This window comes from Pangasianodon hypophthalmus, chromosome 2 (genome assembly GCF_027358585.1).
Source record: "Pangasianodon hypophthalmus isolate fPanHyp1 chromosome 2, fPanHyp1.pri, whole genome shotgun sequence".
Lineage (NCBI taxonomy): Eukaryota > Metazoa > Chordata > Actinopteri > Siluriformes > Pangasiidae > Pangasianodon > Pangasianodon hypophthalmus.
In genome coordinates this window covers 31,536,133-31,549,708 of record NC_069711.1, presented here as the reverse complement: position 1 = coordinate 31,549,708, position 13,576 = coordinate 31,536,133, and the positions used below count along the sequence as shown (strand labels likewise).

The following is a 13,576-nucleotide window of genomic DNA, read 5'->3' as shown; positions in this document are numbered from 1 at the left end:
TTTTCCACTTTATATTAGAAACCCTATAGGAAACAGTTTAACGTACACTACATGGTCAAATGTTTGTGGACTCCATGTGACCATCACAACCATAATGTGCTTGTTGAACATCCCATTCCAGATTTATTCCTCTTTTGCTGTTATAATGAGCTCCACTCTTCTGGGAAGCTTTCCACTAGATTTTGGAGTGTGGCTGTGGGGATTTGTGTTCATTCAGCTACAAGAGCATTAGTGAGATCAGGCGCTGATGTTGGTGAGGAGGTCTGGGGTGCAGTCAGTGTTCCAGTTCATCCCAAAGGTGTTCAGTGGGGTTGAGGTCAGGGCTCTGTGCAGGACATTTGAGTTCTTTCACTCCAGCCTTCATAAACCATGTCTTCATGGAGCTCGCTTTGTGCACAGGAGCATTGTCATGCATGAGGTATGGGCCTCTTAGTTCCAGTGAAGGGATACTGTAAAGCTACAGTACACAAAGACATTCTATACAATTGTGTGTTTCCAACTTAGTGGCTGCAGTTTGGGGAAGAAACACATATGGGTGTGTTGGTCAGATGTAGCTTAATGTGTTAAAATAATAACCTAGACACGCAAAATTTCTCCCACAATTTATTGATCTTAACAAATATCTGTTATAACAAGTAATATTTAATATTGCAGAACATCAACGAGACGAATTAAACAGCTATAAACAGTCGTTCCCTCACCAACCGCTCTATTTTTCTCTCTCTAGAAGTTAGTAAGACAAAAAAACAGCTTGTCATGTTATGGAGAAACCAAAAAGCAGAAAAACTCCTCTGTCCTGAAGACTTTCCTCTGGCAGAAAACTTACTGTTACGAAGTGCTAACACCGGAGACTCCTTCCATCAGAGAACACTTTACCACAACAACGATTAGACATGTTTGTTTGTTAAATAATGACACGTTTATCTATTTAGGCCTGTTATGATTCTTAGACTATGTAGATCCTCTGCCATACAAATCTCTGTAGAAATATTAAGGTGAGAAGGCATTAATATACACCTGTGATTTGCCTTCTAGCTGGAACTTTTGTCAGAGCTGTTGTTATAGAAAACCATCACCGACTTCTGCTCAATCAAAATTCAGCAGTGCTATGAAAAAGATTGCGATGATCCAGTACATCAGATCATTCATCATTATCAGTGTAGGTCATTAAAATGGATGTTTGCTGTAATAGACTATGCGTAAAAATGGCATTGGTGTGTGTTGGTGAGCTTTGATAGCTTGCAGGTTTGTTCATCATGAAGAGCTTAAAGTTTACAGGTGACCAGCAGTGACGTTGAAATGAGTCTGAAAAGTTGCCTTGTAGACTTTTATAAATCAGGACAAGAACTGTTAATTCAATTCAATTCAATTTTATTTGTATAGCGCTTTGAACAATGGCCATTGTCACAAAGCGGCTTTACAGAAATATATAAATTCAGGATATACATTTTAAACTTGTACATTTATACATTTATCCCTAATGAGCAAACCAGAGGCGACGGTGACGAGGAAAAACTCCCTGAGACAACATGAGGAAGAAACTTTTGACTCGAAAGGGAACCCATCCTCATGTAGGCAATTATAAATGCAATTATAAATAATTCCCTTCTATAACTGTGTACTACATGGTGAAGAATTGTGTAACTAGGAAATTCATTAGTTTTCACATGAAGTCTATATTGTTGATGTTATCAGCTGTTCACTGATGGAGACCTGAGTGCAAAACTGTACATATCTTCATGGATTTTAAGTGAGAAATATAAATATATATATATATATATATATATATATATATATATATATATATATATATATACACACACACCATGAACCATGAAGATGGCTTTGGACTGCAACTGATATGAATATATATATATTCATATATATCCATGCATATACAGTATACATACATATATATATATATATATATATATATATATATATATATATGTATGTATACTGTATATGCATGGATTTCAGACTTCCTTGGCTTTTCCACAGACACGCCCACTCTGGAGAACTTCCCCTCATGTCTTTGTGTTCCTGTGCTGAAGAATGTTCTTGAGTTCCTCTGGTGGACTTTTGAGACGTCGTTTCTTTCCTGCTTTTTTCTTTTGCCTGTCTCAACGCGCTTCAGCTGTTCTCTCTTTTTCTTTTTCTCAGTTCCAGCTTCTCCAATGGCTCTCCGGAAAGCTCTTCTTCATATCAGCCGTAAATCCCTGCACAGTGACACGAGCACGCGGGCTTTGCTGCAGTCTCGCGCGCTGCACAGCTCCACCGTACCGGAGGAACCCGCACGAGCCGCCACCGACGCCGAGCTGAAGCACGCGGGCCCGGTAAAGAGCCTGCGGGAAATGCCCGGTCCCAGCGCCATCGGGAACCTCATCGAGTTCTTCTACAGAGACGGCTTCAGCCGCATCCACGAGATCCAGGTTTATATGCATCGAAAATTGTTTTAGATTTTGCTTCTCGTTTTTGCTTTGCACCGAATTTCATACATGAACGTTCCTTTGCGTTACAAATGCATACCACAAATACAACTGGGTGCAAAAGTTTGCATCCCCCAATGGTTAAAAAACAAAACAAAACCAACATTAAAATAGATTTCCTATGACCCCCAGATCTGAACATGCCAGTGTATAATGTCTTATATGATGATTTATAACAGATATGTCAAGAAGAACACATCTGAACACTAACATTTTTAACTCTTTACCAATTTTCTTTAGTATTAGTACGCAGGTTCTCGGACATTTTACTGCCAGGGAATGCTTTACCTGTAAAATCCACAGCGTGTAATTATTTTATGATCATTGAAACTACTCAGATATTAGACTCATTATTTAAAAGTGTACAATAATATTCTGGGTATATACACCGATCAGCCATAACATTAAAACCACTAATAGGTGACGTGAATAACAATGATTATCTCGTTACAGTGGCACTGGTCAAGGGGTGGGACAAATTAGGCAGCAAGTAAACAGTCAGTTCTCGAAGATGATGTGTTGGAAGCAGGAAAAATGGGCAAAGGATTCCAAGTGACTTTGTCAAGGGTAAAACTGTGATTGCTAGATGACTGGCGTCCAAATTCCCCAGATCTCAATCCGATCGAGCATCTGTGGGATGTGCTGGACAAACAAGTCCGATCCATGGAGGCACCTCGCAACTTACAGGATTATATTCGGCATGTGGTTTTAAGGTTATGGCTGGATGGTGCATAATTTTCCACTCAAATAAATTGTCATTAGCAGTTGGCATATGTGGTTTTGTACTTATTGAGGTTTGGATTAAACATATTCAATTCATAAAACTATAAAACAGTAAATAATAACTCAGTGGAATAATGGTAGGTTCTGACTTCCATCAATACAGCAAAATTTTAAACATTGCCGACCCACCAGCTATACTTTATGATCCCACAGTGATCCCTGCACCTCATTTTGAGAACTGTGGTCATAAAATGTACTATTTTACCTTTTTTGTTACATGTGATAGTGAAAGTAAACCTGGGAAAGCCGATGCACTAAATGTCATATTTCTGTAAATAAAATTCAGTTTAGTTGTTAGTCATTTTAGATAGAATACAATAGTTAGAATAATTTGCAAACATGTCAGGCATTATTGTAATGCCAGCGAGACCTTTGTCAACGCCTGAGATGCCTGAAAACATCTGCACATTATCATCTAAGCTGAGTTTAACCTTTAAACGTGACCTAATGCTGCCTTCAACTCCTCCCTGGAAGTTCAGAGGTCGTGATTATGATGTGGCATGTGTTCAAGTGGTTTTGTTCTGAAACAAATGAGAGAAAATTTCTCTTTTTTTTGTATCATCAACAGCAAAAAAAAAAAAAAAAAAGTTTCTTTTAACCTGCAAAATTACCACCGTCTGCTGTAGGCATCACATTCATACTGACAGCCGCCACGACTTTTTGTCGTTGACACGCCCCCAACGTGGAAAGTCTCTGCTCGTAGAAAAATACGAGTTCCCAAGTTGTAAGTCCAACACTGTGATGGTGTTCAAGTGTCCTCACCTCGTACTTATTATATATCTGACTGGACTTGATGGCGGCATATGACCTCATTTTCCTCGTCTACCTCATGCATTAGTTTGAGTTTTGTTGAAGTTTTTTTTTACTTTGAACAATGTACCATTACTGAAATGACAAAACTGTACAGAATAATTTGCTATGTCCTGTTAGACAAAATGACAATAGATGTTTAATATACAGTAGTCTGGTGCAGTCTGCATTACATATGAAAGAAAAATATGAAAATAGGAAAAACTATATTTTATTTAATTATATGATTTAAAATATTTTGACAATTTTACATTATGATTGAAGAGGGGAGAAGAATTTATGTTATGTTATAAGCCCTGATTTGTATAAATGATTAAGCAACATGCATATGTTTTAGGGTTAAATTGTAATAAAATCAGTGTGGTACTGGAGTTAGGTGGTGATTAGTCACTTTTTCAATGGATTAGTCACTTTTCAACGGATAAGCAAATTTCCTTTCCATACTCTTACAAAAAAGATTACATCTTAAACCCTTAGAGTTCTAATTGAATTTCATCAAATAGCAACATTGAGCCATAGTTCAATGCACTGACTTGATTTAAGCCAATTCCACTCTTTAATAATGATCTCTGGAGTGTCCATGAGGTGCCTGCTTTCACTACACGACCATCTGGGATCAATACTACATATGTATCTTAAAATGCATCACATGCATCAACGTATTGATTTATATTTGAGATGCCTAATTAGACAAGGGTCGTGTAAATGAGATTATGATGATGAGTTTTGCATTTGCTGTTTTTCTGAACATCATGTAGTGTCAGCGATTTAGTATACTATATCTCGTGTACATCTCTTTCTTTTCCCTGTTCTCTCAGATGGAGCACAGTCAGAAATATGGGAAGATCTTTAAGTCACGCTTTGGGCCGCAGTTGGTGGTGTCAATAGCAGACCGAGACATGGTAGCTCAGGTGCTGAGGGCTGAAGGTGTAGCACCTCAGAGAGCCAACATGGAGTCGTGGAAAGAGTACAGAGACATGAGGGGACGCGCCACTGGCCTCATCTCTGCGTAAAGTCAAATTTACATTTACATTACATTACACTGTGTTTGTGACAGTTAACACTGTCTATCTTACTGATGTTTTTGAAATATGTGTAGAAATATTTTTAGAAATGTTTGTCATGATAACAGAGAGAATAAAGACAGGCTCACAAGGAATTTTTGGGGTCTGTCAAAAAAAAACAACAACATTCATATGCCTTGTAGTGTGTGTTTGTGTTTGAAGATTGATATTAGGTTAGGGTTATTTACATTTACAGGCAGTTGACGTGATTTCAGACATGATGACATGATTTCAGAGAGAATGTAGGCGTAAAATTAGCTAGCTAGCTATTCTTTTCAGATATGTGGCAAACAATTGTAATAAAACAGTGATGCAAAAGTTCTATGTAGGTTTATTTTTGCTGACCATAGAGTCTGGCCTTCTTGTTATCTATTGGCTCACGAGACCCAGGCACCCAAGAATTCACAGGTCAAAGTTCACCTATTTAAAGTTTGTGTTAGGCGAAAGTAACCGCTACCAGAAACACATGTCTCTCATGTCCCATGTCCTTTCCCCTTCTGTTAATTAGCTTTTCCTCCCAGTGATTTTTATTTGCATTTGTTCTGACCACTGCTTCAGCTGAAAGTATGTGAAAGTTTAACTTTTCAACTCTGGTGAACTTTTTTAACGGATAACAGAGCATAATCAGTACGCATCAGCATGCATTGGTGTGAGCAGTCTGTCAAGGCATTCAAATAAATGGTAGTGGAGGAACATTTTATGGATTCCAAGTCCTTGTGAATGCTGCCTAACAGTTATAAGACGTGTGCCACTTTGTTTTCTTCAGTGAGGCTGACGAGTGGCTGAAGATGCGCAGTGTGCTGCGACAGCTCATCTTGCGTCCACGCGATGTTGCAATATTCTCAGACGACGTTAATGAAGTGGTGGCAGACCTGGTGGTAAAAGTGCGCAAACTGCGAAGCCAGCAGCCTGACGGACTTACAGTCCTCAACGTCAATGACATGTTCTTCAAATTCGCTATGGAAGGTGAGTGTGTGTGAATGTGTCAGTGGAATTTTTTAAAAATGGTACGTTTCACACATTCTCTCTGGCTTGGCTCTGTTGGCTTCCCATATTGGTTTTAATGCAATTGAGTTTATTTTGTGATAAAACCCTAATCGTAGGTGTGGCGTCCATCTTGTACGAGGCCCGTCTGGGCTGCTTAGAAGACGAGATTCCCAAGATGAGCCAGGAATACATCAAGGCCCTCCATCTCATGTTCAGCTCCTTCAAGACCTCCATGTACGCCGGTGCCATCCCCAAATGGCTGCGACCCATCATTCCCAAACCGTGGGAGGAGTTTTGCCGCTCCTGGGATGGACTCTTCAAATTCAGTAAGCACTGAAGGGGAATTCTGGGAAGGTGTGGCCAGGGGCTTGTAAACATGCTTGGCAACTGAGTACCAAATGGATTTGTGTGCGTGTGTGTTTCAGGCCAGATCCACATTGACAAGAAGTTGGCGGAGATCAAGCAGAATTTGGAGAGAGGAGAGGAGGTGAAAGGAGGTCTGCTTACTCACATGCTGGTCACCAAGGAGATGAATCTGGAGGAGATCTACGCCAACATGACTGAAATGCTCTTGGCTGGTGTGGACACGGTAAGAATATTCAATGATGGGCGATTATTTTCCTATAGCAGCATGTCCTGAAGTGTTTTATTCCCATTATACCACAGCAGTTTGCCTATGAATACATGATTGCATGATGTGACAATTTTTATTAATTAAAGAATGTCATACTTTTTATTAGAGTTACATTTAATGTTGTGTTTTTCCAAATTTATCACATGTTATAAGACCTATAAACAGTTCCCTCACCACCTCTCTTTATTCTCTCTCTTTACGTCAATTAGACAAAATGCAGTTCGTCATGTTAGCATGTCAAGTCCTCTGTCCTGAAGACTTTCTCATAATAAATTGTTTTAACATATTTTTATACCTGTGAAATAAATATGCAATCTGGAAATGCCCTGTGTCCTGCTGTCTTCCCACATAACTAGCTGGCTAGCTAACTGCTAGAAAACTAGCTTGCATTTTTTAGGGAGACACGAGGGATTTCAGTATCTGAGTTTTGATTTCCATCATCATATTCTGAGTAATCTGAGTAGCTAAACCTGTCAAAATATACCACAAAAAACAAGATTTTTTTCATCACAGACGTAGCTACATTAGCCAGCTGGTTGACTAACTGATAACGAACTAAGTTGAATTTGTCACAAGTGGGATTCTCAATTTGTATTACCATATTCTCTACAATGTATTTACATAAAAGTAGCCAAATATATCAAAATATCCCATGATATAATATCCCAAAACCTTTCTGTTCATCACTAGCTAAGTGATTAGCACCTAGCAAACCAGCTAGCCAGCTAGTCTAGTACATAGTCTGTGGGACAATAAGTTTCTGGGTGTCATGTTGTCACCCTCTAATAAGTTGTATATTGGATATGTTTGGTCCAGAGCTGTTCATAAAGCTCAGAATCAGTTTTTTATTGAAATATGGATGCAGTTTCTCAGTTTTAAAAGGAAAAAAGTAAATTTATTGCAAACAAATTTGACCCAAACACTTCTATAATCTGTGTAATAGAAATCTGCCAAACAAGAGGAGTTAATTATTTAAAAAATGAGTTTTTGAGTTCAGGGTGACTTTAAACTACACATGTTGAAGTATGAGAGAATGAGAGTCTTTACTGCAGACTAAAAATCTCTGTAGCTAATCCCATCTAATCCTGTTCCAAAGGCTAAAGTGCTAGTCATTTTGCAATACATAAGCATGTTGTACCCAAACGCCTTTGTGCAGAACTCACTCACTCTCTCTCTCTCTCTCTCTCTCTCTCTGTGTGTGTGTGTGTGTTTGTGTGTGTGTGTGTGTGCGTGCATGTGAGCTCTGATTATAGCTTCCTGACAACCTGGGATATGCAAAGAAAACAATTTCTCTGCACTTGTATACTTTACAATACTTCCTTTCTTTTTTCATGGCTGCTTTCACACTGTGTTTTTTTTTTTGTTTCTTTTTTTTTTTTTCTTCACTATGCGCACTAGGGTGCTTTTTTGTGCCGATAGAAAAAAAAAGAGGCTCGCTCGCACAGCATGTACACTGTAGTCATAAAAACTTTCTTACCAATCCTAGCTAGAATCAGCTATCTAACTTAGCTTGCTAGCTAGATCAGATTTATTATTAGCAGAAATGCAGATGAAATATAGATTGCAAAGAGGAGGTAGTTTGCCTTCACTACAGCTTTGGAGGCAGAAAATCAAAAAAAATTGAGCTGCTTATGTGACCAAAATACCCAGGCTGTTATTTGCATGCTATTTTATTATTTTGTCGAAACATTTAAATATCTAATATTGGCAATGAAATATTTTCGATTCAACATGTCGTAAATCTCTTTACATTCGCTCATTAACAAGACTCAATTTAATCTCACTTACCCTCCAACCTGAGACCTGATTGGTTGGAAGGTAAAAAAGCGATCACACTGCGCTTTTCTGAAAAGTTCTTCTGAAAAGAAATGTGAACTCAACCAAGTCATATATGGAAAAGACAGGAGAAATATTATAATCTTTAACAAACCTCTCTTCTACCCTCCAGACCTCTTTCACATTATCGTGGAGTACATACCTCCTGGCCAAGCATCCCATGGTGCAACAGCAGATCTATGAGGAAGTGACACATGTACTTGGTGGACGAGTCCCGACCGCAGATGATGTTCCTCAGCTGCCGCTCATTAAGGGACTCGTCAAGGAGACTCTCAGGTAAAAACATCTCACACTCCTCTCACTTATCCAGTGGGAAATGTTTTCTGCTCCAAACTGCAAATATGTCAATAAATTTGTTCTCTGTGTCAACTGCAGGCTTTATCCTGTTCTTCCTGGAAATGGTCGAATCACTCAGGACGACCTCATCGTGGGAGGTTATTTCATCCCCAAAGGGGTATGTCTTGGCTTTGCATGTTTGTGTGGCTGTCATGGATTTACTTTTTTTTTTAATTACAGGAAATCATTGGCCTCAGTATTACAGTTTATGTTTTTGTATTGCATTTACCAGCCCTAATATTACCCATACCCTAATATTATTAATTATTTTGTCTTTTTTCTTCCATAGTGCTGGATAACGAAGGGATGTGTGCTTGTGTGCATCTTCATGTTTGAATAGAGAAATACAATTTTTTATTTTGGATTAAGATTAGGGGTGTGAAAAATGGTTTGTGTTTAGGGGTGTGAAAAATATAAAATGTTTTTTGATAGAGCACCCTACTGTTTAAAATAATTTCTTATGATAATGATATTTGTTAGAGGAAGGTAAATAGTCTCTGTAGTTGTTTGAGTTAATTTTTTTAAATTAATGTGTATGTTTATTTTATGCAGTCATTTTTCAGCCAATATTTATGGAGTTGACTGTGTTTTACAGAAGTTGACAATAATCATCTGATATTCATCAGCTATTTATTTCTCTCTCATTTCAGACTCAGTTGGCTCTTTGTCATTACTCCACCTCCATGGATGAGGAGAATTTTCCCAGCGCGGAAGAGTTCCGTCCTGATCGCTGGCTCCGTAAAGACACTTCGGATCGAGTGGACAATTTTGGCTCCATTCCCTTCGGCTACGGCATCAGGAGCTGCATCGGCAGGAGGATAGCAGAACTCGAGATGTACTTGGCTCTCACCCAGGTGGGTGTGTGTATGTGTGTGTGTGTGTGTGTGTGTGTGTGTGTATATATACAGTGGAACAGAACCTGTGTGTAACTATGTTCTAGTTTTATAGCCGTGTACCTCATTTAGATAAATTTTATCTGGCTCAAACTATAAGACCTTTAACACCTGCTTTGTCACATTAAGTTTAACGAAAGTTCAACAGATTGACTCTTGCATGACCTGCTGATAAGCTGAATTGAAGTTGCAGAAAGTGTTCCAGCATTAACACACAAATTGGACATAACTTCTCTGTGCTCTGTGTTTTTTTTCCCAGCTGTTTATGTTCTCTAACACTTGTGTGATCTCTTCCAGCTCCTTCAGAAGTTCCACATCGAGGTGTCTCCGTTCACAGGCGAGATCCGAGCCAAAACTCATGGCCTGCTATGTCCTGCAGCTCCCATCAATGTCAAGTTTATCGACCGTGTATAAACTCCCATCCCCTTTCTAAATGTACATATGTCTCTGAACTTAGTGTTTTTAGTAAACCCTTGAAAACTGATTTGAAAACAGAAGTTTATTTTGAATCATTGCACTTGTCCATCATGCCCATTTAATTTTTTTTTTTCATTTAAATGGCCTTTAAAGCCCTTGTCATCTTCTTTTCAGAATTAGATGCTTACTATTAGCTATACCTTATGTGGTGACTGCAAAAGAAGAATATGATCTATATATAGAAAAATATAATATACACCGATCAGCCATAACATTAAAACCAGTGATGGGTGAAGTGAAGAACACTGATTATCTTGTTACAGTGGCACCTGTCAAGGGGTGGGATATACCAGGATGCACCATGGGAAGAAGACGACCCAGCGGAGGCAGTGTGATGCTCTGGGCAATGTTCTTCTGGAAAACCTTGGGTCCTGGCATTCATGTGGATGTTACTTTGACACTTACCACCTACCTAAACATTGCTCCAAACCAAGTACACCCCTTCATGGCAACGGTATTCCCTAGTGGCAGTGGCCTCTTTCAGCAGGATAATGCGCCCTGCTACACTGCAAACATTGTTCAGGAATGGTTTGAGGAACAAAGAGTTCAAGGTCTTGACTTGGCCTCCAAATTCCCCAGATCTCAATCCGATCGAGCATCTGTGGGATGTGCTGGATAAACAAGTCCAATCCATGGAAGCCCCAAAATGCAACTTACAGGACTTAAAGGATCTGCCAAGGATCTAACCCACAGCACACCTTCAGAGGTCTTGTGGAGTCCATGCCTTGATGGGTCAGAGCTGTTTTGGTGGCATAAAGGGGACCTACACAATATTAGGCAGGTGGTTTTAATATTATGGCTGATCGATGTATATAATGGTGAGTAGTTCTACCCAGAGTTAACAGACTGGCTGCACAATGAAAATTATGATAATAGTGAAATAAGCATGATCTATGCCTAGTGCTATAAAAGCACAGGCAAGCTGCATCATTGTTTAAATTATCCCGACAATGTTTTTCGTAGTTGTATAAGAAAATCTCATCATATTATACATGAAAAAAAAAAACAACAAAGTTAGTCTGATATTGCCAAGCTTCACAACTAATACTAACAACTCAAAAGGGTTAATAAGCTTCTTGCCATCACATGATAATAGACAGTTAAATGAGAGGACAGTACAGCTGATTGTCAACTATTTTATCAAAACAATCAATATGCCTGCTTCTTTTGCACATTGTAGTGCCATGGTCTGTTGTGCAGTGTAACTAGCTAAACAGCAGAATGTAGCAATGTTACATGATTTTACTGCTTTCCTCATGCAAAATGCCACTAGAAATATGTAAAAACAAAGAGATGTTCTGCCATTCCTATATGCTTTCCTAGTGCTAGCACTGTTCACAAGGATGCTGTCAATCAGTAAGTGATCTGATGCCCACGTAATACTGATCAGGCAGAAAACAGGAATTTTAATAGCTTTAAGCTATAATTAAATTGTAGTAAGGGATATATATTTGAAATTGTTTTGGGCTTTAAATTTTTATGCATATACAAACTTCCAACTCATGATCATTTTCTTAAAGCGATTACAAATGCAGTTATCAAGAAATGAAAGTCCATGTGTTTTAACTTGACTGAAATGATTACCTAATGGATTCTGCTTTTCCTTTATGCCTTTCTTGTCCTCGCAGAGACCCGGCTTGTCTTCGGGACCATAGCCCATAGGACTAAGTGGTGTCATAACTGTGTCATAACAGCATCATAACAGCAAACCAGCTCTTTTAAATTTTGCTAAATCTTTCAAAATCATTTAACAAACTCGACATTTTGTACAACTTTACACTTTACAGGATTTTACTGTATTGGAGTTATTGTGAACTATTTAACCTATAATATGTTAAAATAAATATCTTACTCTTTCAGATTGGAGCAGTGGTTCAGTCTGCTGCAGGACATTTTTCAAGAAAAGTCTCCTTATTATAAATACTCATATTTAGAGTTTTAACTGTGCGCTGTTGTGTATGACAGATTGTTGCTTTACAGTTATGAATGGTAAATACTGCCTTGTGTGTAAATACATGACCTGAATTTAACCTGTAACATTTAAGGACTTACCACGAGGAAATGAGCAGAGTTGTGTGTGTTATGTGCCAAGAGGTTCCGTGAAGTGGAATATATAATGATGGAAAAAAGGAAGTTCAACTACATTGTGTAAATAAAGAATAACACTAGTGACTGTGAATATCAAGAGTCGTCCTGCTTCAGTTCTTCACACTGCCCTTCTGCTTAGGCCTGTTGTATCCTCTGTAAAGCCAATAACTGTGATTACATACACACCACTGGTTATATATGAGTCTCAGCTTCAGACACTCCACCAAAGGGCAAAAATGTGATAAATATGTGTGATAATAATGATAATATAATACAGTTTCACACAGCTTTACAATGAAATACTTTAATTTCAAATTTGTGAAATGTCCTCATTCAGGGAAAGGCAAAGAATCCAATTTTATATATATACATAATCATTTAAATCCCAAAACTGACAAACAAGAAATCACCCTGAGATCACCATCCCCACAGTGAGGCATGGTGGTGGTAGCACCATGGTGGCCTTCTGACTATTGCCTGGTTGCTTCTCTGGCTTTTGCCATCCATACCCGGTCACTGACATTTGGTAGATCGTAGAGTTGTAGTTGTGTCGTATTCTTTCCAATTTTCTCTGTGGGATATTCAAAGTCTGGGATTTTTTAATAACCAAACACTTATCAATACTTTTCCAGAACATTGTTTTGATAGCTCCTTGGTGTTCATGATGCTGTTTGTTTAGCTATGTTCTCTAACAAACGCTGGCGTCTTCCAGGAATCTACAGCTGTGTTTATTCTGAGATTACACAACATTTTAATTGCACACAGGTCAACTCCATTCAACTAATTATGAGACTTATGTAATTATATAACTGTTTGCACCAGCACTAATCTAAGTGTTTCATAGCAAAAAGAGTTGACACTTATACAATCTCTGCATAAAATGTATGCAGTTTTAAATCATTTTGCCAACCCAACAGTAGCGTTGCTTCAGGTTCCTCGGTTTCGTCTCTGAGATTGGGTTACTGTCTGTGCAGCGTTTCATATGTTCCCCCACGTCCACATCGGTTTCTTCTGGGTTCTCCAGTTTCCTTCAACCTTGCAAAAACATATCACATGACTCTAAAATGGTGTCTCATGCGAGGGTGTACTCCCGTCTCGCTCCAAGTGCTCCCGGGATAGACTCCAGATCCAGGGTGACCCTGACCAGGATGAAGCTGTTGAATGGATGGATGAATGAAT

General features: G+C 38.7%; 1 protein-coding gene across 2 annotated transcripts; it reads left to right on the top strand.

Moving 5' to 3' along the window:
• The first annotated feature begins 2,025 nt into the window (after positions 1–2,025).
• On the top strand, positions 2,026–12,494 carry LOC113538219 (cytochrome P450 27C1). 2 transcript variants are annotated; one of them, XM_053229221.1, is made up of 10 exons: positions 2,026–2,432; positions 4,901–5,091; positions 5,913–6,112; positions 6,250–6,459; positions 6,559–6,722; positions 8,716–8,879; positions 8,979–9,057; positions 9,590–9,793; positions 10,130–10,267; positions 10,573–12,494. In XM_053229221.1, exons 1-9 carry the CDS (start codon positions 2,178–2,180, stop codon positions 10,244–10,246), a joined length of 1,584 nt encoding a protein of 527 aa, XP_053085196.1. In that variant the 5' UTR covers positions 2,026–2,177; the 3' UTR covers positions 10,247–10,267; positions 10,573–12,494. The 2 variants fall into 2 exon arrangements, with proteins under 2 accessions (XP_053085196.1, XP_026788933.1); XM_026933132.3 differs by having other exon boundaries at positions 10,130–12,494.
• Positions 12,495–13,576: the final 1,082 nt, after the last annotated feature.

Excerpts from the sequence above, each read along its gene's own strand:
- LOC113538219 (XM_053229221.1), top strand. The coding sequence starts at position 2,178 with ATGGCTCTCCGGAAAGCTCTTCTTCATATCAGCCGTAAATCCCTGCAC. Across the intron at positions 6,723-8,715 it reads TCTTGGCTGGTGTGGACACG|ACCTCTTTCACATTATCGTG; the intron begins GTAAGAATATTC and ends TCTACCCTCCAG. Across the intron at positions 9,794-10,129 it reads TGTACTTGGCTCTCACCCAG|CTCCTTCAGAAGTTCCACAT; the intron begins GTGGGTGTGTGT and ends GATCTCTTCCAG.